This window comes from Lepus europaeus, chromosome 10, assembly GCF_033115175.1.
Source record: "Lepus europaeus isolate LE1 chromosome 10, mLepTim1.pri, whole genome shotgun sequence".
Taxonomy (NCBI): domain Eukaryota; kingdom Metazoa; phylum Chordata; class Mammalia; order Lagomorpha; family Leporidae; genus Lepus; species Lepus europaeus.
In genome coordinates this window covers 9120295-9146339 of record NC_084836.1, presented here as the reverse complement: position 1 = coordinate 9146339, position 26045 = coordinate 9120295, and the positions used below count along the sequence as shown (strand labels likewise).

At 53.2% G+C, this 26045-nt stretch overlaps 1 protein-coding gene across 1 annotated transcript; it reads left to right on the top strand.

Annotated features, from left to right (window-relative positions):
* The first annotated feature begins 73 nt into the window (after positions 1 to 73).
* EIF3L (eukaryotic translation initiation factor 3 subunit L) lies at positions 74 to 26045 on the top strand. The gene is made up of 13 exons (XM_062202863.1): positions 74 to 182; positions 629 to 677; positions 1257 to 1467; positions 5040 to 5119; positions 7151 to 7212; positions 10039 to 10108; positions 10608 to 10681; positions 14854 to 15025; positions 16790 to 16944; positions 18059 to 18229; positions 19042 to 19539; positions 25021 to 25101; positions 25835 to 26045. Exons 1-13 carry the CDS (start codon positions 150 to 152, stop codon positions 25871 to 25873), a joined length of 1695 nt encoding a protein of 564 aa, XP_062058847.1. The 5' UTR covers positions 74 to 149; the 3' UTR covers positions 25874 to 26045.

Here is a 26045-nt window from a genome sequence, read left to right as displayed (position 1 = left end):
TCCTAACATGGCTCCTTCGCCTTGCCGGCGGCTGCGGACAGGCTTCCGCTTTCCCGGCAGGCCCTGGGCGAGCCGAACTTCCGGCCTCGCGACGCAGGCGCGGGCCGCTCTTTTCGCTCTCTCCCGCGGTCTTCGCGAGCGCCGCAGCCATGTCTTACCCCGCCGACGACTACGAGTCCGAGGTAACGTGGCGCTCACCGCGTGGCTGCCTCCGCGTGCCGGGCTCCCTGGAGTGGCGCGGCCCGGCGCGGGGGGCGGTGTTGGGGCCGGCCCGGGGCCCGCCGCGGCCGCCATCAGCCCCGGCCTGCCTCCCTGGGCTGTCCCCGGGCCGCCGCCCCGGCTCCCGGCTCCTCGCAGCCCCGGTTCTGCCAGTGCTCCTCGGGCGTCCCGTCCGCTCGTCGTCCCCGTCTCCGGCACCAGGGGCGCCCAGGCCGATGAGACGGCCGCGTGTTGGTGTAGCTCCGTTCTTTTCTGTGGTCTGGGGTCCGCCGGGTGCGACCTGCCTCATTGCACGCCTGATGCCGGGTCTCACTGTCCGGTTGTCCTCCCGGGCCTCTGGGGCAGGGGCCGTGTCGCGTGCTCGCCGGGGCGAGCATCTTGGGTTGATGAACTGTCTCTTTCCTCGTAGGCCGTCTACGATCCTTACGCGTACCCGAGCGACTATGATATGCACACAGGTGAGGCCGGGCTGGGACTGCTGGGCACCTGCTCGGGGCCAGAGACTCGGCCGGACTCAGTAAGCACCTTGGGGCGTTCCAGGTGTGCCCTGTGAGGCGCTGCTTGTAATCCTGGTAGCAGTTGAGGTGGCCTCTTCCAGGCAGCAGCTCCAGCCGTATAGTTACAAGGTGGCAGGTGTTTAATGGACAAGTAGGGGAGCTCTCATTCTGTTGGCTCCATTGGCGAATCACAGCTTAAAGCCGGTGAGATTTAGAACTGGAAAAGTGACACTGAACCCCCACCCCCAGTAGACATGACTGTTGGGGGCCCTAGGGACACCTCTGGGCGCAAGACAAGGGTCTCGACCTCGGACTTTGATCCTAAGGGGCAGAATGGATGAGGAGTGAAAAGTGGCTTAGGGAGCGCCCACTGTTCCCAGGGAGCAAGGGCAGGGGAATCAGCGTGACTTGGGAGGCAGAGTTCTGATGCTTGTTCTGTCCCTCGGGGAGTTTTGCCAGCGTGTGGGTGGTCTTGGCCTTTGCCCCGCCGTCTGTGAGGATCTGAAAGCTCTCTAAGTACTCCTTGTCTCTACCCTCCAGGAGACCCCAAGCAGGACCTGGCTTACGAGCGCCAGTACGAACAGCAGACCTATCAGGTGATCCCTGAAGTGATCAAGAACTTCATCCAGTACTTCCACAAAACCGTCTCGGACCTGATAGACCAGAAGGTGTACGAGCTTCAGGCCAGCCGCGTCTCCAGCGATGTCATCGACCAGAAGGTGTACGAGATCCAGGACATCTATGAGAACAGGTGTGCGCCGCTGGCTAAAGTGCCCGCTCTCTGGGTGGGACTGGCCTGGTGGTGCGGCTCCTCTGGAGAGGCTGATGCTGAATGGTTTTTCCCAGTGCTCGGGGGATCTTTGATGACTGATGGGGCTACAGACATACTGCTTTGTTGGACTCTATCCCCAGAAACTTGTAGCAGCTTTACCTGCTATGCCACAGCGCTGACCCCATATTTATTAATTTTTTTAAAGATTTGTTTTATTTATTTAAAAGAGTTACAGGGAGAGGTAGAGAGGTTACAGAGTTCCAGAGAGAGAGGGGTCTTCCATCCACTGGTTCACTCCCCAAATGATCGCATGCCTAGAGCTGAGCTGAGCTGATCTGAAGCCAGGACCCAGGAGCTTCTTCTAGGTCTCTCAGGTGGGTGCAGGGACCCAAGGATTTGGGCCATCTTCTGCTGCTTTCCCAGGCCATAGCAGAGAGCTGGATTGGAAGTGGAGCAGCCAGGACTCAAACCGGCATCCATATGGGGTGCTGGTGCTGGAGGCTGGGGATTTAACCTGCTGCGCTACAGCTCGGGCTCCCTATTTATTTTAAAGGCACGACAATTCACTCCCAAAATGCCCACAGCAGCCAGGCCCTGGGGTGTACTAGAATCGGGAACCAGGAGCTGAGTCCACATCTCCCAGGTGGGTGACAGAAACCCAGCCAGTTGTCATCACCCACTGCCTACCAGAGCATCAACAGGAGGCTGGAACTGGGAGCAGAGCTGGGACCTGACCCCAGGCACCCTGATCCGGAATGCTGGGATCTCTCAGACTTGACCCCAGGCACCCTGATCCGGAATGCTGGGATCTCCCAGACGTGACCCCAGGCACCCTGATCCGGAATGCTGGGATCTCTCAGACTTGACCCCAGGCACCCTGATCCGGAATGCTGGGATCTCCCAGACTTGACCCCAGGCACCCTGATCCGTAATACTGGGATCTCCCAGACTTGACCCCAGGCACCCTGATCCGGAATGCTGGGATCTCCCAGACTTGACCCCAGGCTCCCTGATCCGGAATGCTGGGATCTCTCAGACTTGACCCCAGGCACCCTGATCCGGAATGCTGGGATCTCTCAGACGTGACCCCAGGCAGCCTGATCCGGAATGCTGGGATCTCTCGTGGTGTCTTAACCACTGTGCGGGTACCCGCCCCTCTGGAGCAGTTTGTGGGGCGGCCTTGTGTAGCGGTATCAGAGAGGAAACTGGGCAGAGGCTGGGGTGGTTAGGAAAGACACCACCGGGGAATGGAGTGAGTGATGCCTGGAGCCGAGGGGAGGGAGCGGCTGCTGGGGCAGGGAATGGGAGTTGATCTCACCTGTGTCTCCTCAGTTCCTGGTTAGAAATAGAGACCAGCTCAATACAGATACAGCAGCGGCCACACATGGGACTGTAACTCATTCAGGAGCTTCAGTAACTAAAAAATGGAAATAGTGAAAGTGTATCTAAAGTGTTATTTCCATTTATAGTTAGGGTTTAAAATGAATCGGGCCAGCCATTTGGTGCCCCTCTTGATGCCGGGGTCCCAAACCACAGTCCTGGGCTTCAGTCCTGGCTGCACCTGTGACGCAGCTTCCCGCTCACGTACACCCAGGGAGGCAGCGGTGACGGCTCAGCAAGGTGGGTCTGTGCCACTGACGGGGAGACCTGGGTTGAGATGCGGCTCCCTGTGTTCCCGTCCCAGGAGCCTCCGGTAGCTAGAGAGGATAGGCCGGGACGTGGTGGAGCCCAAGCATGTGACAGATCTTTCCCTGGGAGTATGTGGTGACAGCAATGGCTGGCTCCTTGGCAAGTGTGCTTTTTTAGTGGTGGGTGGGTGGGCAGGCAAAGAAAGAGGAACCAGTACAGGAGCTAGGACAGAAAAAGGGGTAGGGAGTGTGGCACAGCGGGCTGAGCCCCCATTTGGGGACATCCCGTGTCCTGTATTGGAGTGCCTAAGCTCGAGGCTGGCCTCTGCCTCTGCTTCCCGGCTGCTAATGCGCCTGGGAGACAGCAGGGCATCACTCCCAGGCTGAGCCCCTGCCACCCACCTGGGAGACCCCGATGGAGTTCCTAGCTCCTGGCTTTGGCCTGACCTCGCTTTGTCTGTTGTGAGCATTTGGGGAGTGAGCCAGACAATAGGTTATCTCTTTTTCTATGTCTTTGTTTCTGTTACTTTGCCTTTCAAATAAAAAAATGAATAGACTTTTTTTTTTTTTTTTTGAAGATTTACTTACTTATTTGAGAGGCACAGTTACAGAGAGAGTGAGGGAAATGTAGAGAGGTCTTCCTTTCACTGGTTCACTGCCCAAATGGCCACAGTGGCTGGAGCTGGGCCGATCAGGAGCCAGGAGTTCCTTCTGTGTCTCCCAAGTAGGTGCAGGGGCCTGCTGCAGTGGGTCATCTTCCACTGCTTTCCCAGGTCTTAGCAGGGAGCTGGGCTGGAAATGGAGTAGCCGGGACTTGAACTGGTACCCATATGGGATGCTGGCGCTGCAGGCGGAAGCTTAGCCTATGGCATGGTGACAGCCCTGAGTAGGCATTTTTAAAAGGCAGAAAAAGGGCTGGTTTTTGGCACCGTGGTAGAGATGCTGCTTGGGATGCCCGCAGTCCGTGTTGGGGGACCCGGGTTCTAGTCCGGCTCTGCTTCTGATTGCAGCTTCCTGAGGTGCTCGCTCTGGGGGCAGCAGGTGATGGCCCAAGGACTTGGGAGGATTGAAGTTTGGGCTCCTGAGTTAGCCTGGCTCAGCCCTGGCCGTTGTGGGCATTTGGGGGGTGAGATGGAAGATCTGTCGGTGTCTGTCCCTGTCTTTCTGCATCTCTGCATTTCAAATACAACAGATTTTTAATTTTAAAAAAAAGGCAGAAAAGTAGAGAATGAGCAGAGATAGGTGTCAGGGCAACCAAAAAATCTCCCAAAGAAAGTTGAAGAAGGGAATGATCAAGAGATGCCAAGTGCTGTGGTGAGCTCAGGGTGGGAGCCGAGCCAGCTGAGTCGGCTCCTCAGAGGGTCCTTGTACCCCTAACAAGGCTGCTTCGGACAGTGCCGGCGGCGGTCGTTGGCAATGGGATGAGAACGAGGCATTGGTGTGTGTAGAGCACTGTCGGAGGCTTGAGAAACTTGCAGTGTTATTCTGTTTCACGTCCTGGGCAGAAAGAGGAGGAAGAGGTAGGGCTGGGCTGGCTGGGCTGGGGCCGAGTTGAAGTGGCTGCTAAGGGCACAGGAAGAAACCGAACAGCCGCGGCCTGTGTGTGTGTGGCACAGCCGACAGGCTGGGGAGAGGCACGGCGCTGGTTGCGGCGTGTGCTTCGGGCTGTCTGAAGTTCCTGTTCTGCCAAGGAGTTCAGTGTGGTCACAGCTCGTGACAGTCAGGTGATCCTGAAAAGCCGGCTGGGTTCCTGGCTGTGCCGCAGAGGCAGTGAGGACAGCAGCACTTCACTGCTGCGGTGTGGGGGCCTGGCCCGTTCTGTGACGCCCTCCCCTCCCGGGGCCCGGGTCCTCTGCAGCGTGGGGTTGGCTCTCGTGGTCCTTCCTGCTTTGAAGTTGTGGCGCTTCTCTGCTTGGTTTGCAGCTGGACCAAACTGACAGAGAGATTCTTCAAGAACACACCGTGGCCGGAGGCTGAAACCATTGCTCCACAGGTTGGCAACGGTAGGTGTGACATCCCCCCCCCCCATCCCTCCTACCGTGTGTGTGCTGCGTGGGCTCCTACGGTTGGGTGTCCCCAGACGGAAGCCTCACGAGGCCTGTGTCTGTTGTGCCCACCTTTTTCTTCAAGACCTGGTGCGTAGCAGGCCCGTGATGAGGTTGGAGGAGGGTCGAGTGTTCTTAAGAGGGGACAGAGCTCTTCTGTGTAGCGAAAGCCTGAAGGGAGGTCTTTGTCCTGACCCGTTTCCCTGTCCATTTGCAGTTTGGGGGTCACTCCAGTCACTGGAGTGGGCGCTCTAGCCTCCCACCCAGCACTGTCTTAGATGACATCCTTAATCTTCATTCACATGCGGCTGTGTGGCTATTTCAGCGCCACTTTTTGAATAGATCATTCTCTCCCACCTGGAGTTGTTGGGCACCTTTGTTGGTGTCTGTTGGTCTTAATGTAAAGGTTGATTTCTGGACTCAGTTCTGTTCGTTGAGCTTGTCCTGTGCTGGTACCAAACTGCCTAGCTAACTGGCTTTATAGTGCATTCAAAATCAGTTAAGTGTCAGTCCTCCAACTTTGTTCCCTCTCAGGACTGTTTTGGCCATTCTGGGTCCTGTGGTTTCCATGTGGATTTTGGGGTCAGCTCATCAGTGTGTGCAAAGGAATCGTGTTGAGTCTAAGCAGGGTTTGGGGACTGTTGGCCTCCTGGCAGTATCACACCCTCTGATCCGTGGATGTGGATTCGTTTGGGTCTCGGTTTCTCCGAGCGGTTTTTTTTTTAATGGTACTTAATATACGAATCTTCCACGTTTTTTGTTAAACCTGATGCTCACGTTGTCATCGTTAGGCAGATTTATAAGTTACCCTGAAATAAGTGCTATTTCCAGTGTGGCTCAGACTCACGCTGTGTTCAGTATTTGCCTATTCACATAGAATGTCACATTGTACATATTGAGAACCACGGGAGTCTTGTAAAATACGTAAATGTTGGAATGGATAGAGAGTCACAGAGCTCATAGTGTAAAGGAGATTTTTATTTTTAATGAAAACCTCCTCCTGTCTCCAAGTCGTCAGTCTCTTAAGACAGCTAGTGTGCCATTCTCTTGTTTATCCCTTCTGTGATAGCCTGTGCCTATATAAGCAGATGTGAGTAACTCTTGGTTTTTACACAGACTAGGCTCCCTTTTCTCTCCCTTGTTTTTTCCTACTTTTATTTTTGGGGAGCATTCTGCATCTCCGGGAATCCCCAAGACATCCCCAGGGTTGCTGGCTGCTGGGAGGAGTTGGGGACTCCGTGTGTAGCTGAACCCACAGCCGTGAGGGTTTACAGCAACCGGATACAAAGCCGAACCCACAGAGGGAGAAAGCACTGGGGGTCCGTCCAGAGGAAACCAGGCTCGTGTGTCCCCTCCCGTGAGGTCGTGTGGGACTCAGTCCAGCTGGCAGTGCCTTGTGAGAACATGTGGAAGTGTGTCTTCCACAGAAGCTCACCAGAGACTTCATGTCGGGGAGTTGGAGCCTGGTCACAGAGGTTCCCCCGCCTAACGATCGAGCATTTCCGACTCCCGGAAGGAAAGCAGGCATCCAGCACGGGGGTTGCAGCCGGCCCCTCGTCAGGGAGGGAACGGTGGGAACCCTCCTGAAGCCCAGGTTCCTAGGGGCCAGCCAGTCTCGCAAGTGGGCATTTCAAAGGGCCGCAGTCTTGAGCCTGCTGTGTTAATTGTTTCTGCCTAGCACCGATACCTAAGGCTGCATTGTGTCACGTTAGGTTCTTTTAAATAGGGTTTCTGTGTGGAAGGTGCATGTGTTTTAGTTTTGATAGTGTCTGTTACTCTGTGTGGAGCTCTGCCATCTACGTGCTGGTGTCTCTAAATAGCGAAGAAAAACAGGCCTGAATGAGAGGTTGACAGTAGAATGGAATGAGAAGCGGATTTCCTGGTGTATATTTTAAGCGTGAGCATGAAGTTTAGGTATTGCTTCGTTTCTGAAATCGCCTGTATCCCTCCCCTGCCAAAACTCAAGCGACACTCTGCCGTCTTTTTCAGACGCTGTCTTCCTGATTCTGTACAAGGAGTTGTACTACCGGCACATATACGCCAAAGTCAGTGTGAGTATCCCAGTGCTGCCAGCGATGCACCTGCCCGTTCATTCCGGGAACACAGTCACTGGTGTATACTGTGTCAGCACCCAGCACACGGGCGTGTGTCCAGAGCTTTCTGCTAGGAAATAGGGAGGGACTTACGTAACCCACGCCGAGCCCGCACAGCCTGTCCTGTGGATTCTCTGTCTCCACACGTCTCCTTGACTGGGCGCTCATCGCCGTGTGCTCCGTCACAAGCTCTGTGGGGCACCCTTGCCTCCTCCCTGCGGGGCGTTGCTGCTGGGCTCCCTTCCTTGTGACGAGCACACACACTCGCTGTGCCGGGCCCGGTGCTGGGACCGGCTGGGACCCTTACAGCCGTCCTGCAGCATTGACAACAGAGGTGCCAGAGGTTCCTAGTTCTCACGTTTATGGAACTAGCCGGTGGTAAAGCTCCGTGACCTGAGACCCGTCCTGTAGCACCAGTGTTCCACACACTACTCCAACGTGGGGCGCTCGCTGACCTGTTCTTGTACCCCAAGTCTCTTAAATACCGCACACTCATGACTTCTGAACCTTGTCTGAAACCCAGTGCTCCCCTAAGTTGGACTTGTCCATGCAGTACCACTCGGCGTCTCCGGCCGGCTGTCTGGTGTCATCTCAGACTTCACGTGCTGGAAACGCAACCTTACTTCCCCTTAGCCCGTATCTTCCACGTTTGTCACATCAGTGAGTGACACCTCCAGCCACACTCAGCAGACCGCAAACCCTGCCGCTATCCTTGACTCTCTGACTTCACATCCAGCCTTGCCGCAAGTCCAGTTCAGCTCTGTCTTCACCATAGGTTTTTTCTTTTTTTATTATGACAGTTATAGACAGTGAGAGAGACAGAGACAGAGGTCTTCCTTCCGTTGGTTCACTCCCCAAATGGCCGCTATGGCCGGAGCTAGCTACGCCAATCCGAAGCCAGGAGCCAGGTGCTTCTTCCTGGTCTCCCATGGGGTGCAGGGCCCAAGCACTTGGGCCATCCTCCACTGCACTCCCAGGCCACAGCAGAGAGCTGGCCTGGAAGAGGGGCAACCGGGACAGAATCCGGCGCCCATATGGGATGTGGTGCTCCAGGCGGAGGATTAACCAAGTGAGCCACGGCGCCAGCCCCCACCATAGTTCTTGAACCAAGTACTTCTCACCACTGCTGCTGCTCCCTGCATTCCGCCATTATCCTGTTTGCCTGGTTGACTGCACTTGCTGCTCGCCTCGTGGCAATGTCCACCTTGTCTGCTTGTTCCTTCACACAGTAGCCAGCCTCCACATTTCGAGACATGGTGTCACCACGCCACTCTCAGTCCTATCATGGCCACCCTCACACTCACATCCCCGGTGTTAGCCTTGGCTCGGTTTGAGCTGGCCAGTTTCATTACAACTTTTCCCCTCTTCCTGGGTCCCTAGTTGTGCTTTGGCACTTGAGAGCACTTATCACTGGCACATTCTATTCTGTGTTTATTGGGTTTTTTTGCTTCTTCCACTAGAGGTTCGCTCCATCAGAATGTGGACTTTGTCTCTACTGCTATAATCCAGTCCCTAGCATGATGTCCGATGTGCTGTGGTGACATGAACACGTGTATGCTGAGGGAACAAAGGAAACTGGACCCATGATCGCTCTTCAGATTGTTTTCTACCTAAGGATGTCCTCGCTTCCCACAGTCCACTCACCTCCCACTCACCTAGGACCACTTGGTCTGACTGAGGCTCCTGCCTCGGCCACAGGAGCTGTCCCCATCAGTGCTGGTGGCTGGAGGTACTCCAGCTGCCCGAGTAAGGCCGGCGTCCCCGTGGGATCCCTGACCACCTTCTCTATTGTTGCTCAAGTTTAAGGACCTCGTGGGAAGTCAGAATCTAGCCATTGTGTACGCATTGCTTTGGGAAGACCTGACTTCCGAACCCATAATGCAGCTGTCTGACCTGTAGCTAAAGGCTCAGCAGTGTTTGGCGCCGATTTCTTTGCTAGGTGCCAGATGGGTGCCCACTTTCCCATCTGTGACCAGCTTTAAACCACTGCGGGCAGGACTTTCACCGAGTGAGCTTTGTTGTGTGCAGCACTTGGAGCCACAGTGCCTTACTTGTGATGTCTTGTGAAGTTCCTCCTTAGGACCCCTGGTTAGGAAGTGGCAGGGCCGAGACTCCTAGGATGTGCCTCGTTCTCACTCAGTCACAGAGCTCCCCACTCAGTGTATCATGCTGAGCTCAGAAATGGTCTGGTGGGTCAGTTGCCAGCAGCATGAAGTCTCGGGGGTCAGCGGTGCCCTGAGGGAGCAGGTAGTAAGTATTTAGGCTTTCAGGCCCTGGCGGTCTTTGTTGAATCTGTTAGCAACGCCGTTGCAGTAGCCGTGAGCAGTGGACATGGCTGTGTCCCAACAAAACAGACAGAGGGGCCCCTGCCGACCCCGGGCCGCAGTCTTGTGTTGGAAGTGGAAAGACCTCTTCCCTGCTGGTCTTTTGCACCCAGGGTAGCTCAGTGAAGTGTTATCTCCTGGACTCCGTACCCTTCAAGCACCGTGGTTTTACCTCTGCCTTTGTTGGCATTGTTATTCTGAAACACTTTACCTTCTCTGCCAGACCGCACCTGTTCTCTTAGGGTCAGTTCCATGCCATGACATGTAGCCGTGTGGCCCAGTGACCAGCACCACTTCGACTGGAGAACTAACCGTCTTCCCTCTTGCTTGAGTCTTGGCAGGTCGAGGTAGAGAGGACAGACACCTGTTGCTCCATTTGTCCTCAGCTGTGGTGGTAGACCATGGGGAAGACACATTTGAGTTCCGTATCTGTGTCCTGATGTCTGTGTTCTCTTCACAGGGGGGACCCTCCTTGGCACAGAGGTTTGAATCCTACTACAACTACTGCAATCTCTTCAACTACATTCTTAGTGAGTCTGGGCTTTGGCCAAGAGGTCAGGTCACGAGGGCTGGCACTGATCTGTTTTTAGCAGGGTTTTGATGTGCACGTGGGAAGAGGGGAGGTCTTGTGATTTATCGTCCTTTTAAGAGGGAAATTACAGGGGCAAGTATTGTGGTACCGTGAGTTAAGTGACACTTGTGTCACGTATCAGACTGCCTGCTTCTGACCCAGCTTCTTGCTGATGCACACCCTGGGAGGCAGCAATAATGGCCCAAGTACTGGAGTCCCTGCCACCCATGCGGGAGACACCCCTGGAGGGCCTGGCTTCTGACTGCAGCCTGCCCCACCCCTGACCATTGCAAGTATTTGGGAAACGAGCCAGTAGGTGGAATCTCTCTCACTGTTGTTCCCCCTTCCAGATAAATAAAAATGAACATTTAAAAAAGAGAAATTACATGGGCTGTTCTGCAGTCTGTGTGGGCCACGCCATCGCTTTGTGTCTGATTTCTCTGTGATCTCCTGAACAGATGCTGATGGTCCTGCTCCCCTTGAACTTCCCAACCAGTGGCTTTGGGATATCATCGATGAGTTCATCTACCAGGTATCTTGTGAGCCTAATTGGAGACAACCGATCCAAGCAAGGAGCCGTGGCTACCTTTGCATTTTGTGAAACTGTTCTCAGTGTAGCATAAAATAGCCCATGGCAGTGGGCTCCAGGTCAGGTTGGTTTCTAGAGAGACGGGCCTGTGCTCCAGACGCGAGCTTGGAAGTGAGGAGAGGTGCGTGGATTTCCACCCAGCTCTCAGTGGCCGGGAAGGGAGCACACGGGGTCTGGTGTCTGGGCTGCCTCCTGGTCGCAGGGGCATGTCATTTAAGCTCTTGTAGAACGGAAATGTCCCACTTGTTGATTGTGACGGGGCTCACGTGCGGATGCGTCAGGTCACCTGCCGTGGGCTGCTTTTGGTGAGATTCTGCCAAGAGCCGCGCGCGATGTGAAGTGTGGCGTCTGTGCTGCGCTTCCGTTCTCTCTTGGCCCTGGATGTTGGCGCATCACTTAAGCATACCGTGCTGCGTTCTTCGTCTCTGAAACGGGGATTATTATTATTATTATTATTATTTTTTTGCAGGCAGAGTGGATAGTGAGAGAGAGAGTGAGACAGAGAGAAAGGTCTTCCTTTTTGCCGTTGGTTCACCCTCCAATGGCCGCTGCAGCCGGCGCATCGCGCTGATCCAAAGCCAGGAGCCAGGTGCTTTTCCTGGTCACCCATGCGGGTGCAGGGCCCAAGGACTTGGACCATCCTCCACTGCACTCCCGGGCCACAGCAGAGAGCTGGACTGGAAGAGGGGCAACCGGGACTAGAATCTGGTGTGCCGGCGCCGCAAGGCGGAGGATTAGCCTGTTAAGCCACGGCGCCGGCCGGCTCTCGTGCTTTTAACAGTGATGGCTGCCCTCTCCCTGGCCTTGCTGCTGGCCCTGGCTCACTGGCTTGTGTGGGCCTCTCACTGGTGCAGGCTCAGATGGCGTGCTGCTGACTCAGCAAGCAAAGGGATCACCTGGCTGGGGAGCTTCATCCCTCTTAAGATAATCGTCTCCTGGGCTTAGCTGGTGTTCTCTTGCTAAGGAGCTTACCATGCTTTCCCTTCCTAACAGAGTCCAGGGAGGGTCAGGGTGTCTGGCGTGATTCCCCTCGGCCAGATGAGTGTCACACACAGCGTCATTTGGCTGCTGCGTGCTGACTGCGTGGATGCGCTTTCCTGCTAAAGGTTTTTTTCCTGAAACTGTGGGTAGAGTGGGAACCCCCCTCCTCGCTTTTGCAGGGGTGTCAGTTACTGTCTGGAAGGAAAGCACCACAGCACTGTTTTTTTTTTTTTTTTTTTCTCACACCACTGTTTCTTAGAATTGTAAATGAACATGGACACATAAAGACACCGGTTAGACAACGGTAGCATTCTAGTCACCGGCGTTGTGGCCCGGTGGGTGAGGCAGCACCAGCATCCCATGTGGGTGTTGGTTTGTGTCTTGGCTGCTCCACTTCTGATTTAGCTCCCCACTAATATGCCTGGGGAGGCAAGGGAAGATGACCCAATACTTGGGCTCCTGCCATGCATGTAGGAGACTTGGATGGAATTCCAATCTCTGGGATTTGATTTGGCCCGGCCACGGCTGTGTGGCCAGTTGGGGAGTGAACCAGTAGATGGAAGTGCGTGTGCTTTCTCTGACTCTGCCTTTCAAAGTAAAAAAATCTTTAAAAAGATGGTGTTCTCTACCCTCTGCAGTGACTTAGCATCATATCTTTATAGAGACCTGCCTTTTTTTTTTTTTTTTCTTAAGGGTTTATTTATTTGAAAACCACAGTGACAGAGGAGGAGGAAGAAAGATAGATAACTCCCTTCTGCTGTTTGATTCCTTAAATGCCTGCCGCAGTTGGTCCAGGCCTCCCCTGTCCTTGAGCCATCATCTGCTTCCAAGGCACATTAGCAGGAAGCTGGATCTGAAACAGAATACGTGGAACTGGAACTGGCACTCTGAAAGGGGTGTGGGCATCTTAAGTAGTGGCTCAACCCGTGCCACAACACGTGCCTCTGCCTTGGTTTTGTTCTGTGTCATTTTGCTGATGTTGTATAGACACACCTCTCCTGCTGATGAACGTGGGGTCTTCAGTCTCCACTTAGCAGTGAATCAGTGGATACCCTTGTGTTCTACTTAGGGAGGAGTGTATTTCTAGGGTTCACTGATCAACTGTTGGTTGAGGGATGCTTGGTTTGCTTGTTTGAAATTTATTTATTTGAAAGAGCTGTAGAGAAGCAGAGGCAGAGTGAGATCTTCCATCCACTTGGTTACTTCCCAGATGGTCACAATGGCTGGGGCCGGGCCGGGCCAGGCTGGGCCAAAGCCAGAAGCTTCATCCAGGTCTCCCACGTGGGTGCAGGGGCCCAAGGCTTTGGGCCATCTTCCATTGCTTTCGCAGGCGCATTAGCAGGGAGTTGGATCGGAAGTGGAGCAGCCACGACTTGAATTGGTGCCCATATAGGATACGGTCCTGTAGATAGCAGCTTTACCTGCTGTGCCACAGCGCCAGCACCTAGGGATGTTTATTTTTAAAGATTTGTTTATTTGGCAGAGTTATATATAGAGAGGCATCTTCCAAGTGTTGTTTCACTCCCCAAATGGTTGAAGCGGCCAGGAAGAAGCCAGGAGCCTGGAACTCCATCCTGGTCTCCCCGTTGGGTTCAGGGGCCCAAGGAGTTGGGCCATCTGCTGCTGCTTTCCCAGACACTTAGCAGGGAGCTGGATGGAAGTGGAGTATCTAGGACTTAATCCAGCACTCATGGAATGCCACTGTCGCAGGTGATGACTTGACCTGCTGTGCCCCAGGATGTTTGCTTTAAGATAAACTCTGTATAGGTATATACAGTGAAATGCGCACATCATAGCTGCTGAGGTTGGCTAAGGTGACACCACCACAGTGAAGATGAGAGCATTGTTACTGCCTTTTTTTTTTGAAAGAGGGATTAGATAAATCTCCCCTCTGCTGGCTCACTCTCCAGTTGCCAGATGCCCACAACTGCCAGGGCGGGGCTAGACCAAAGTCAGGCGCCAGGAAGAGTGGGAAGCTGGTCTTGATTTCCCACATAGGTAGCAGGGACGCAACTACTTAAGCCACCACCTCCGTTTTCCAAGGTGTGTGTCCCAGGAAGCTGAAATCCTAAGTGGAGCTGGGACTTGAACCCAGGCCCTCCAGTATGGGTTGTGAGCACGCAGAATGACATTTTTACTGTGGTATCAGATGGCCGCCCCTGAGTTTTTAATTAACAGTAATTGCTCTTCTAAAGCAGTTTATCAGGTTGTACTACTACCAGCAGCATTTGCAAACATTTGTTTTTTATTCTGGATGTTCGCTTAATTTTTGATGGGAAAGAAATGGCACTCTGAATTCATATTCCTGTGGTAAAGAGATGGGGCATTTTTCATGTTGACAATCTTGCTTTTTCTTGAAGTAATCATCACTATTATTGCCAATTTTTTCCCTTGAATTGTCATTGTCTTTTTGTGAGAATTCCTTATGCCTTCTGGTGTTATTCTTTGTTCATTGTGAAACTGGGAGGTCCCATTGTTAGAAGAAGGTCACGCTTTAGACTTGAAGAACCGTCTCTTCTCCTCGACCTCGGTTCTGGGCTACCGGAGTCCAAACCTGCTGCCCGGGCTGCTGAGCTCTGAGTTGGGCTGTTCTCAGCATGATGGCAGAGCTGGCCTAGTGTTGGTTCCAGCTGGGACCACTGCTCTGAACCCATCCCTGTGGAGCGGCCCCTGGGTGTGCCTCCTACTTGGTCAGGCCCCAGTTGGTGGCGAGGTGACACAGACTGAGAACTGACCGTTAGCTGTGGTTGGGGAGGCACATGCATACGACACCACGTTGCCACTACTGCCCTGAGCCTGGCACGGTCAGGCCTCGGTGAGCAGTCGCTTACAGATAGGAGGACCTCGAGCTTCTCGCAGCCAGAGACAGTCAGTGACTTTAAATTGTATTTGACTCCAAACGGAGTTTTTTTCTTGTAAACTGCTAGTCCTAGATTGTCACCTAACTGGAGTAAGAAGCATAGTCAGTAGTGCACGGAATCACAGCTCAGGCTTGAAGCAGTGGAGGGTGGGCAGTGGTCGTCTCGCCATCGCCTTTCCGCAGACCAGAGCCCTCGTCGCCTCATGTTCAGTGTCACACGCGTGGGCGGGCACCTGTGTCTGTTCCGCTGTAGCTTTCCCTTCTCTCTCAACAGTTCCAGTCATTCAGTCAGTACCGCTGTAAGACCGCCAAGAAGTCGGAGGAGGAGATCGACTTCCTTCGTTCCAATCCCAAAATCTGGAACGTGCACAGCGTCCTCAACGTGCTGCACTCGCTGGTGGATAAATCCAACATCAACCGGCAGCTGGAGGTGTACACCAGCGGAGGTGAGGCCCAGCCGTGACTCCTGCTGCCCGCCTCTGCTCCGGAGCAGCCGCGTCCCCATCGGGATCTTGATCTTGCCCTTCGCTGCTGGCGAGCCGGGTGCTGCAAGTGAAAATCACTTCTCAAACTTTTTGGTGTTGGGAACGCTGCATGCTTTTTTTTTTTTTTTTGAAAGGCAGAGTTACGGGGAGGGAGAGAGAGAGGAGAGACAGAGCTCTTCTGTCTGCTGGTTCATGCCCCCAGTGGCTGTAATGGCCAGGACAGGATGTAGCTCTCCCACGTGGGCCATCTTCTGCTGCTTCCCCAGGCACGTTAGCAGAGAGCTGGATCAGAAGTGGAGCAGCTGGGCCTCAAACCCGTACCTATATGGGATGCCGGCCTTGCAGATGGCAGTTTGACCTGCTGTGCCATCACGCTGACCCATACACTGTTTAAAATAATAAGATAATAAGATGATAAGAACTGCAAAGTTGATCTGTTGAGAAGTTTTCTTCAGTGAAGAATGGTGGCTTTCGCAGGCAGTCTGCACTGTCTGGCTTCATGGACGACAGCCAGGTTCCTGTTGTTCCTCTGCATTGAGTCTGGCACTGCTGGTCTTATTTGAGTAGGTGAGGGGAATCTGACCTCACACGTGTATTTAGGTGAGGGAAGGGGTTTTAACTAGCTTTCCCAGGTCTGCAGAGGTTCTGTGAGACTGCACACGTGGTAGAGTGGACTTCGCTGAAACTTGACATGTGATCGATGAGGAATCTGAAATGTAGTGCACACCAGGCCGGCCTTGTGAAATTAAAGTTGTTGCCCTGTCTTCAATTTGGCTTTTTTTTTTTTTTAAATTTATTTGAAAGAGTCACAAAGAGAAGTAGACAGAGAGAGAGAGGTCTTCCATCCACTTTCCAAATGGCTACAACAGCCAGAGCTGAGCTGATCCAAGTCAGCCTATGTGGGTGCAGGGTTCCAAGCACTTGAGCCACCCTTCACTGCTTTCCCAGGCACATTAGCAGGGAGCTGGATCAGAAGTGGAGCAGCTGGGACTCAAACCAGCGCCCATATGGGATGCCCCTGGGGCTTTAACCTGCTGCACCAGAGCCAGCCCCTCAATTTGATCTTCATGTACACATAGTTTTGTAAAATATTGGTTTTGTGAAACATTGGTTTGCTGAGTTATAAAGACCTTTCAAATGTTGACACATTTTATTACATGTTTTTTTAAAATCACATTGTTACTTTTGGCACTGACTTTATCAGGTCTTTGGAAGCTCTGTGAGTTCATAGAGAAGTTTTTCAAAATTGCATGTGAGGTTGGCAGCAAACCTTGTCAGCTGTTTCCATTGAAGTGTGATGGCTCACGTCACTTGTTTTTGAGAAAATGTGTGCCAGGTGGTCAGACCTGGGCAGCTCGCCTGTCCTTGCACGTGATCCTGGTGTTCCTGTGAAGAGGAATTGTTCTTTAGTGCAAGTGCAGGGCAGGAACACGGCTGTGACCTCCAGACTTGCTGGTGGGAAGGGCCTTGTTAAATAACCTTGACTGCTGAGAGGCCCTGCTCATGTTCTTACGCCCACCCCTCTCCCACCCCTCCTTCCCCCAGAAACAGAACAGCAAAATGAGCCAGCGGCTGCTGCTGGATTTCAGATCCGCGTCAGGCTAGGCTTACTGTTCCTGGGTGTTCCTTTGACAGCAGAGTTGTCTGGAAGGAAGCGCCGAAGGCTGGCAGCAGGTGCCCGCTTTGCCTCCCCTCTGCTGACACATGCCGTGTCTGTCTCTCCAGGTGACCCCGAGAGTGTGGCTGGGGAGTATGGGCGTCACTCCCTCTATAAGATGCTTGGCTACTTCAGCCTGGTGGGGCTCCTGCGTCTGCACTCCCTGTTGGGGGATTACTACCAGGCCATCAAGGTGCTGGAGAACATCGAACTAAACAAGAAGGTAACTGCCTATTGCCTGGGCCCATCTTTCCAGGGCCGAAAGGATATCTGCTGCCAGATAAACTGGTCTCGGGGTGAACTTTCAGGAGATAAGGGGGGCTCTGCCCTTGGGCCGTTTGAAGATTGCGGCTGGGGTGGGGGCCTGCACCTGACGATGTTGGTGGCTGTTCAGCAGCCTTGATGAGCTTTTCAAAAATAATCCAGTGGCAGTTTTTTTTTTTTTTTTTTGAACAGGCAGAGTGGACAGTGAGAGAGAGAGAGACAGAGAGAAAGGTCTTCCTTTGCCGTTGGTTCACCCTCCAGTGGCCGCTGCGGCTGGCACTGGTCTCCCATGGGGTGCAGGGCGCCACCCTGGTCTCCCATGGGGTGCAGGGCCTAAGCACTTGGGCCATCCTCCACTGCACTCCCGGGCCACAGCAGAGAGCTGGACTGGAAGAGGAGCAACCGGGACAGAATCCGGCGCCCTGACCAGGACTAGAACCCGGTGTGCCGGCGCCATAAGGTGGAGGATTAGCCTGTTGAGCCACGGCGCTGGCCAGTGGCAGCTTTTTACTGTTTGTGTTTCACTCTTCTATGGCTTAACAGGAGATTGAGTTCTGTAGACGCGTAGTCAGCTGGGGCATTTCTCCCATGCAGGAAGACAGGCATTTTTATTTGGCATTTGGGGCATGTGTATCTGGTTCCATCTTAGTTGCCCATTCAGTTTTAGTGCTTATTTGAAAAAACAAGGAAAAATAAAGTATTGAGTTTTAGATTTTTTTTTTCCCCTGAGGTCACAGTACTTTATTGATGAGTGTGAAGGGTGGGGGAACTTGGAGATTGGCTGCGACCAAATGAAATCCAGCATCCATGGCCAGGATCCTTCCTGCACCCTCATTCCTGAAAGCAAGCTTTGGACTGGTGCCCTGTAGTTAACCTGGTTAGCAGCTAAGAAAATGGAGGCCTTAAAAATATCACTCCGTGGTGACTCTCTGATGCCAAACTTCTCTGGGAAATTCAGGTCCTACTTCATAGGGGCAGCTTTTGGTGTTCCCCCCTTAGCGGAGTTGAGGCCCACCTCCTGCTCCTCCCCTGGAATGAACTGGGCTCAGGTGTGTCTCCACCTCCTCCCACAGAGCATGTACTCCCGCGTGCCGGAGTGCCAGGTCACCACCTACTATTACGTTGGTTTTGCGTACTTGATGATGCGTCGTTACCAGGATGCCATCCGGGTCTTTGCCAACATCCTCCTCTACATCCAGAGGACCAAGAGCATGTTCCAGAGGACCACGTACAAGTACGAGATGGTAAGGGCCTGTCTACGTGGTGGTTCTGTGACATCAGTAAACCTCACCGAACGTTTTGCTATCTTAGATGCTTTTTTCCAACATGATGTCTATTTTCTTTATTTTTTGTTCCACTTACTTTAAAGGGAGAGCTACAGAGAAAGTGGGGGAAAAAAGATCTTCCATCTGTTAGTGCTAGTTCACTTCCCAAATACCTAGAACAGCCAGGTCTGGGCCAGGCTGAACCCAGGAGCCTGGACTCCATGTGAGTTGCAAGAACTCAAGTACTTGGACCATTGTCTGTTGCTTCCCAGGATACAGTAGCAGGAAACTGGATTGAAAGTGGAGAAGCTGGGGCTTGAACTGGCATGTGATAATTGGTGGAGGTTTCCCAAGCAGCAGCTGAACCCACTGCACCACAGTGCCCACCCCAGGAGTTAAGATTTGAAAGGATGGTAGTGGCACACACACCAAGCCATTTCAGCTGGAGGCTGAGAGAGTTGTGGGGTTAGGGTGTTAGATTCTGGGGTAAGCATCTTCGTCTGGTATTGAGATACCATCAGAGGCTTGAGTAACCTGATCCTAACTGATAGGAAAGGGTTGACCTTTCAGTATATGAGACGGATTGGAGAGAGTAAGACAGGGCCCCGCGAGGAAGCCAGGAGATGTCCCAGGAGCAAGTGTCCCTAGGCCAGAAGCTCAGTAGGACTCACGGGAGGGCTTCAGGAGACAGTAAGTGCCTGGTGTGCGAGGGAAAAGTGTACCTGTGAGGATGGTGGGCCAGGTTGGTCATGGGGACTCAGCAGGTCCGTCTGTTTGACCGCTGCCCGCAGATTAACAAGCAGAACGAGCAGATGCACGCCCTGCTGGCCATCGCCCTCACCATGTACCCCATGCGGATCGACGAGAGCATCCACCTGCAGCTGCGGGAGAAGTACGGCGACAAGATGCTGCGCATGCAGAAGGGCGACCCCCAGGTCTACGAGGAGCTCTTCAGCTACTCGTGCCCCAAGTTCCTGTCGCCCGTGGTGCCCAACTACGACAACGTGCACCCCAACTACCACAAGGAGCCCTTCCTGCAGCAGCTCAAGGTGTTTTCGGACGAAGTGCAGCAGCAGGCTCAGCTCTCGACCATCCGCAGCTTCCTGAAGCTCTACACCACCATGCCCGTGGCCAAGCTGGCCGGCTTCCTGGACCTCACCGAGCAGGAGTTCCGCATCCAGCTGCTTGTCTTCAAACACAAGATGAAAAACCTCGTGTGGACCAGCGGCATCTCCGCCCTGGACGGAGAGTTCCAGTCTGCTTCCGAGGTTGACTTCTACATAGATAAGGTAGGGCTGTCCTCCGCGCATGATGATTAACCCATCAGTTATTTATTTGATAGCTACGACACACGACCTTCCCGTCGTCGTCCTGGGCATTTAGGATACATCAGTCAGCAATGTCTGCTTCCATTCTAGAGTTAACAAAAGTACACATGTTGGGGCCGGTGCCGAGGCGCAGTAGGTTAATCCTCCACCTGTGGTGCTGCCATCCCATATGGGCAGCTCTAGTCCCAGTTGCTCCTCTAAGAAGTTATGTGTTTGAAAGGCAGAGTGACACAGAGAGGTCAATCTTCCATCCTTAGGTTCACTTCCCCAAATGGCCACAGTGGCAGGGGCTGGGCCAGGCTGAAGCCAGGAACTCCATTCAGGTCCCCAACATGGGTGGCAGAGGCCTAAGTGCTTGGGCCATCTCTGGGCTATCTCTGGGCCATCTCTGGCTACTCTCCCAGGCTGCGTTTTCCTGGGAGCTGGGTTGGAGATAGGGTAGCTGGGAAGCAGCTGGCCCTCAGATAAGGGATGCGTGCTGCACCACATTGCCAGCCCCAAGGCAGTGAGGTTTGGAGTTAGCCCAGCAGACATCTGGGGGTTGACCCTTCCTCCATTCCGGGAAGAGGAAACAGGAGAGTGAAGGCCCCCGGGCAGGAGTGAGCTGGTTGAGGGACAGCCATGTGTCTGCGTGGCCTCAGGAGGAGCTGTGGTGGGTGAGGCTGGATGAGAAAGGAGCAGTTCTGCCTTTAGATGTGTGAGACGTCCTTTAGCAGCCGCTACCCTGACTTTCCACACTGTAGAGGAGCATGCCCATTTTGTAATTTAAAAAAATTACTCATTTTTGTAGTTTTTTTTTTTTTTTGAAAGGCAGAGAGAGTTTCTCCCATCTGCTGACTCCCCAGATGCCCACAACAGCCGGGGCTGGGCCAGGCTGAAGCTGGGAGTCAGGAACTCCATCCGGGTCTCCTGACATGTGAGCCGTCACCTGTCGTCTCTCAGGGTGTGCGTTAGCAGAAAGCTGTAATCAGAAGAGGGGCTAGGACTCAACCCCAGGCACTCCATCCAGTACGGGATGTGAGCACCCCAAGCGTTTCTAACCACTTACTGAGTGCCTGCTCCTGTTTTTAAAAAACATTTATTATTTGAAACGCAGAGTTACAGAGAGCAGGAGAGAGAGGGAGAGGAAGAGAGATCATCTGTCCGCTGGTTCACTCCTCGAGTGACCACAGCAGCCAGGGCCGGGCCAGGCTGAAGCCAGGAGCTAGCAACTTCATCTGGGTCTCCCACGTGGGTGCAGGGGTCCAAGCACTTGGGCCATCTTCCACTGCTTTCCCAGGTGCATTGGCAGGAGAATAGCAGTAGCCGGGACTCTAACTGCACCCATATGGGATGCCAGCACTGTAGGTGGTGGCTTAACCTGTTAGCCCCCTGTGTTTGAACTTCATATGTTGGAATTGTTTGCTCTCATTTTGTGTCTGACTGCAGTTAGCTCAGCAGTAAATCTTCAAGAATCAGTGGCGGTGCTATCAGTGGTCCATTGTTTTATTATGGATTTGAAAGGTGGAGGGTTGGCCGGCGCCGCGGCTCACTAGGCTAATCCTCCGCCTTGCGGCGCCGGCACACCGGGTTCTAGTCCCGGTCGGGGCACCGATCCTGTCCCGGTTGCCCCTCTTCCAGGCCAGCTCTCTGCTGTGGCCAGGGAGTGCAGTGGAGGATGGCCCAAGTGCTTGGGTCCTGCACCCCATGGGAGACCAGGAGAAGCACCTGGCTCCTGCCAACGGATCAGCGTGGTGCGCCGGCCGCAGCGCGCTACCGCGGCGGCCATTGGAGGGTGAACCAACGGCAAAAGGAAGACCTTTCTCTCTGTCTCTCTCTCACTGTCCACTCTGCCTGTCAAAAAAATAAATAAATAAATAAATAAATAAAAGAAAGGTGGAGGGTGATATCTTTCATTCAGTGGTTCACTCCCCAAATGTGCTTTCTTAGAGTGATTTGTTTTCCCTTCAATAACTATTTGGTCTTCTTTAATGCTATAAGATTTTTTTTATTTGAAAGTCAGAGAAGAGAGGCAGAGAGAGAGGTCTCCCATCCGCTGGTTCACCCCTCAGTTGGCTGCAACGGCCAGAGCTGTGCCAATCCGAAGCCAGGAGCCTGGAGCCTCTTCCAGTTCTCCCACACGGGTGCAGGGGCCCAAGGACTTGGGCCATCTCCACTGCTTTCCCAGGCCATAGCAGAGAGCTGGATCAGAAGTGGAGCAGTCACAACTTGAACTGGAACCCCAATGCCCTCCCCAACTATGAGGAGATTTTAAAAATTCATGTATCCTGGTGTGGGCATTGTGGCTCAGTGGGTTAAGCCATTGCTTGGGATACCCACATCTCAAATCAGAGTTCCAGTTGAAGATCGGCATCTCCACTTCCCATCCAATTCCTTGCTCAGGTGCCGGGGTGGGGGGGTGTTTGATAACTCAGGTGTTTGGTTCCCTGCCACTATGTGGGACACCCAGATAGGGTTCCTGGCTTCTGGATTTGGCTTGCCCATTTCAGGCTTTGGGGAAGTGAGCCACTGAATAGAAGATCTCTATGTCTCTCTTCCACCTTCTCTGTCTTTCAAATAAATTTTAAAATATACATATATTGGTATCCTGGGGCCAGTGCTGTGGCACAGTGGGTTAAGCCATTATCTGCAGCACTGTCATCCCAAATGAGCACTGGTTTGAGTCCCAGCTGCTTCACTTCTGATCCAGCTCTGCTAGAGTACCTGGGAAAGCAGCGAAAGATGGCCCAGGTTCTTGGGCCTCTGCACCCATGTGGGAGACCCAGAAGAAGCTCTGACTTCAGACCAGCCCAGCTGTAACTGTTGGGACCATCTGTGGAGTGAACCAGTGAATGGAAGATCTCGCTCTCTCTCTCTCTCATTTTCAAATAACTGAATAAATCTTTAAAAAAAATTGCATCCGTTTTCAGAATGCTTGCTAGTCTAAACATGCTACAAGAATGGAAAATAGCACTTTTTGGGCAGTTGTTTTAAAAATGCAGTTTAAAAAGTAGTTTGTAGGCTGGCGCCATGGCTCACTTGGCTAATCCTCTGCCTGCGGCGCCGGTACCCCAGGTTCTAGTCCTGGTTGAGGCACTGGCTTCTGGCCCGGTTGCTCCTCTTCCAGTCCAGCTCTCTGCTGTGGCCCAGGAGGGCAGTGGAGGATGGCCCAAGTGCTTGGGCCCTGCACCTGCATGGGAGACCAGGAGGAAGCACCTGGCTCCTGGCTTTGGATCGGCACAGCGCCGGCCGTAGCGGCCATTTGGGGAGTGAACCAATGGAAGGAAGACGTTTCTCTCTGTCTCTCTCTCACTGTCTGTAACTCTCTCACTGTCTAACTCTGCCTGTCAAAAAAAAAAAGCAGTTTGTAGAAGCCAGCATTGTGGTCCAGTGGGTGAGTCCGTCACCACCTGTGATGCTAGCATTCCATGTTCTAATGCCAGTTCAAGTGCCAATTGCTCCACTTCCTATCCAGCTTCCTGTTAATGTTGCTGGTAAGGCACTGGATAATAACCCAAATGCTTGGGCCCTGACAACCGTGTGGGAGACCTGGCGCAGCCTTGGTTGCTGTTAGCATTTGGGGAATGGATCAACAGAGAGAAGATCTGTCATTCCCTCTCTATTGCTGTGTGTTTCAAATGAATGATTCTTTAAAAAAAATAGTAATAAAGAATTAATTTGGGCCCATGTTGTGGCATAGCAGGTAAAGCCTTTGGTGCCAGCATCCCAAATGGGCACCAGTTTGAATCCTGGCTGCTCCACTTCAGATCCAGCTCTCTGGTATGACCTGGAAAAGTAGCAGAAGATGGCCCAAGTGCTTGGGCCCCTGAACCTACATGGGAGACCCAGAAGAAACTTTGGGCTCCTGGCTTCGGATTGTCCCAGCTCTGGCCATTGCAGCCATTTGAGGAGTGAACCAGTGGATGGAAGACCTCTCTCTCTCTTTCTGCCTCTGCCTCTCTGTAAGTCTGCCTTTCAAATAAAAAAATCTTTTTTTAAAAAAATTTCTTTATTTGAAAGTCAGGGAGTTGGGGGAGAGATCCCTCATCCACTGGTTCACTACCCAGTCCAGGCAGGAGCTGGGAGCTTCATCCCAGTCTCCCATGGGGGTGCAGGGGCCCAAGCACTTGAGCCGTCTTACGCTGCTTTTCCAGGTGCATTAGCAGGGACCTGGCTTGGAAGTGGAACAGGTGTGGCTTAATCCTCCAGTCCATAATATCAGTCTCTCAAATAAATCTTTTTCAAAAATAATGTAATTCACACATACATATTAATGCTATAAATGCTGGGAGCCAGGAATTCCGTCTAGGTCTCCCATGTGGGTGGCAGGTGCCTAAGGACTTGGGCCATCTACTGCTTTCCCTGGCACATTAGCGGGGAGCAGCCAAGGAGATGGCTTAAACTGCTTTGCCACAACTCAGGCCCCTGTGGCACCATTTTAAACTTGACAGTTGACTGATTAGTACATAGTGTTGTCACCATCCCACTCTCTGATTCCAGGACATTTGCATCCCATAAAAAGAAACTCCCTTCCTGCAGTCCCTCCTGATTGCCCCCCCGCCCCCAGCAGACCGCTGACCTCCCTGCCTCTGGCTCTGCCCTTGAGAGTGGCCGCACAGCACGCGGCCCTTTGTGCTGGGCCTCTCGCAGGCATGTTCGCAGGTGTGTGCGTGCTGTCGCGTGTACCAGCATGCGTTCCTTGTTACGGCTCAGCGACGTGCCTCGTGTGGCTGAGCAGCCCGTGTCTGTCCATGCCTCCTTAGCTGCTGGACTCGAGTTGTTTCCGCTCTTTGGCTGTGAGGAGTAAGGCTGCTGTGAGTGTTCCAGTGCAGGTTTGGTGGGAGCCGTGTTTGTAGTTGTCTTTGGTGTAGATCTTGTGGGTTTGCTGGATGGTTTGTTTTTGAAAGCTCATCTTTAAACACTCTACTTAAGGTGTTTTAAACTTTTGGAAAATGGTGTGTTTGGCAGAATTTAGCTATGCCTGACATGAACAGACTTGGCAAAAGTAAACACATGCCACTAGTGGACATTTTTCAGCGTTTTAAATCCTGCATTTAGAAGTCCAAGAGAGCTACCCTCCCCTGCAGAGTCAGCCCCGCCATCATTTCCGGCTTTGTCAGTATCAATGACCTGTCACCTCTTAGTGGCCTAGCCTAACTAGTCCCAACTAACTGGTTTGATGAAACACTTCTGAGAATTAGCTGTGTGGTTATTGTAAGTATGTGGTTCTGTTCTGAGGTTATATTCAGGTTACGTTAGTAATATGTCCTTACTTAAGATACTACGTCAAAGCTTAGCTGCACGTTTTTCTTGCTCCTCACTGGCTGGTGATGCTCTTGTGGGCGGCTCCCCACCTGCGCCTCCACCTTTGCCCCTGAGAGGCAGTGAGGGGTTTGCCCAGCACTGAGCATCTTTGTTGGTGGCCTCCCCTTCCTGGTCCCCTGACTGCGCTTTCCCTCGCAGGACATGATCCACATCGCAGACACCAAGGTCGCCAGGCGCTATGGAGATTTCTTCATCCGTCAGATCCATAAATTCGAAGAGGTAAGAGGTTTTAGGGGCTGTTTTGTTACTAGGGACAGAAGGAGGAGTTTTTAAATTTTTTGTATCCCATTTCTGTTTGCAAAAAAGCCTGAAATTGGCCCTTTCAGCTCCTGGGCTCGAGTGGCTGACTGCTGGGGCTGGAGCGGGTGGGGCTGGAGCGGGTTGCTGCGTCAGCCTTCTCGAGCGTCTTCCTTCCAAGCTCTCCTGCGGGCGGCCAGCTCGCCTTTCCTTCTCTGCCCTTTCCTAATATGGGTGGGTTCTCTGCCTGCTCTTCCATCGCTCCCCTTTTGGCGTTGTTCTGCAGCTTAGACAGGTCTGGCCGGTTCCTGCAGGCTGTTTAGACAGACTTGGCGAAGTGCATGTTGTGCCCTGGCTGCAGCCTTGTGGGTCTCCTTCTGTGGTCATTGTGGGAGCCGCTGTGGATCTTCCAGCAGGGGTCAGGCTCCGCCTGCAGCAGCCGCACAGTCCCAGTGTCCACCCGCCCAGGGCTGGGGCTGCTGCTTGTTCCCTGAGTGGACTGCCAGCCTTGGCAAGCCCAGCCGCTCTGCAGCCCTTTCCTGTCTGTGGGATGGAAGCGCAGTGTAGTGTGTGGGATCCTCGTGTAGAGGGCAGAACGAAGACTGCACTCCCTTCCCTGGCCTCCGGGGGCCGCTTGAGCCCCTCCTGGTGATGCACTCTGTAGGGGGAGGTTGGGAAAAACCATGTATCCAGCTGTGTCTCCTTTCTCTTCCAGCTTAATCGAACCTTGAAGAAGATGGGGCAGAGACCCTGAGGACATGCAGTCACATGAGTCAGGGGCCTGTTTGGATGTCCTTCTGGACAGGAAGTGCTATTGCCACCACGAAGCCTTTACCTGGACAGCCCTCAGCCCGTCGGCTGGGTGAGGTGTTTGAATTCAGGACTGGGATGTTCTAAGTATCTCAGTAAAGGATCTCTGGAGCCAC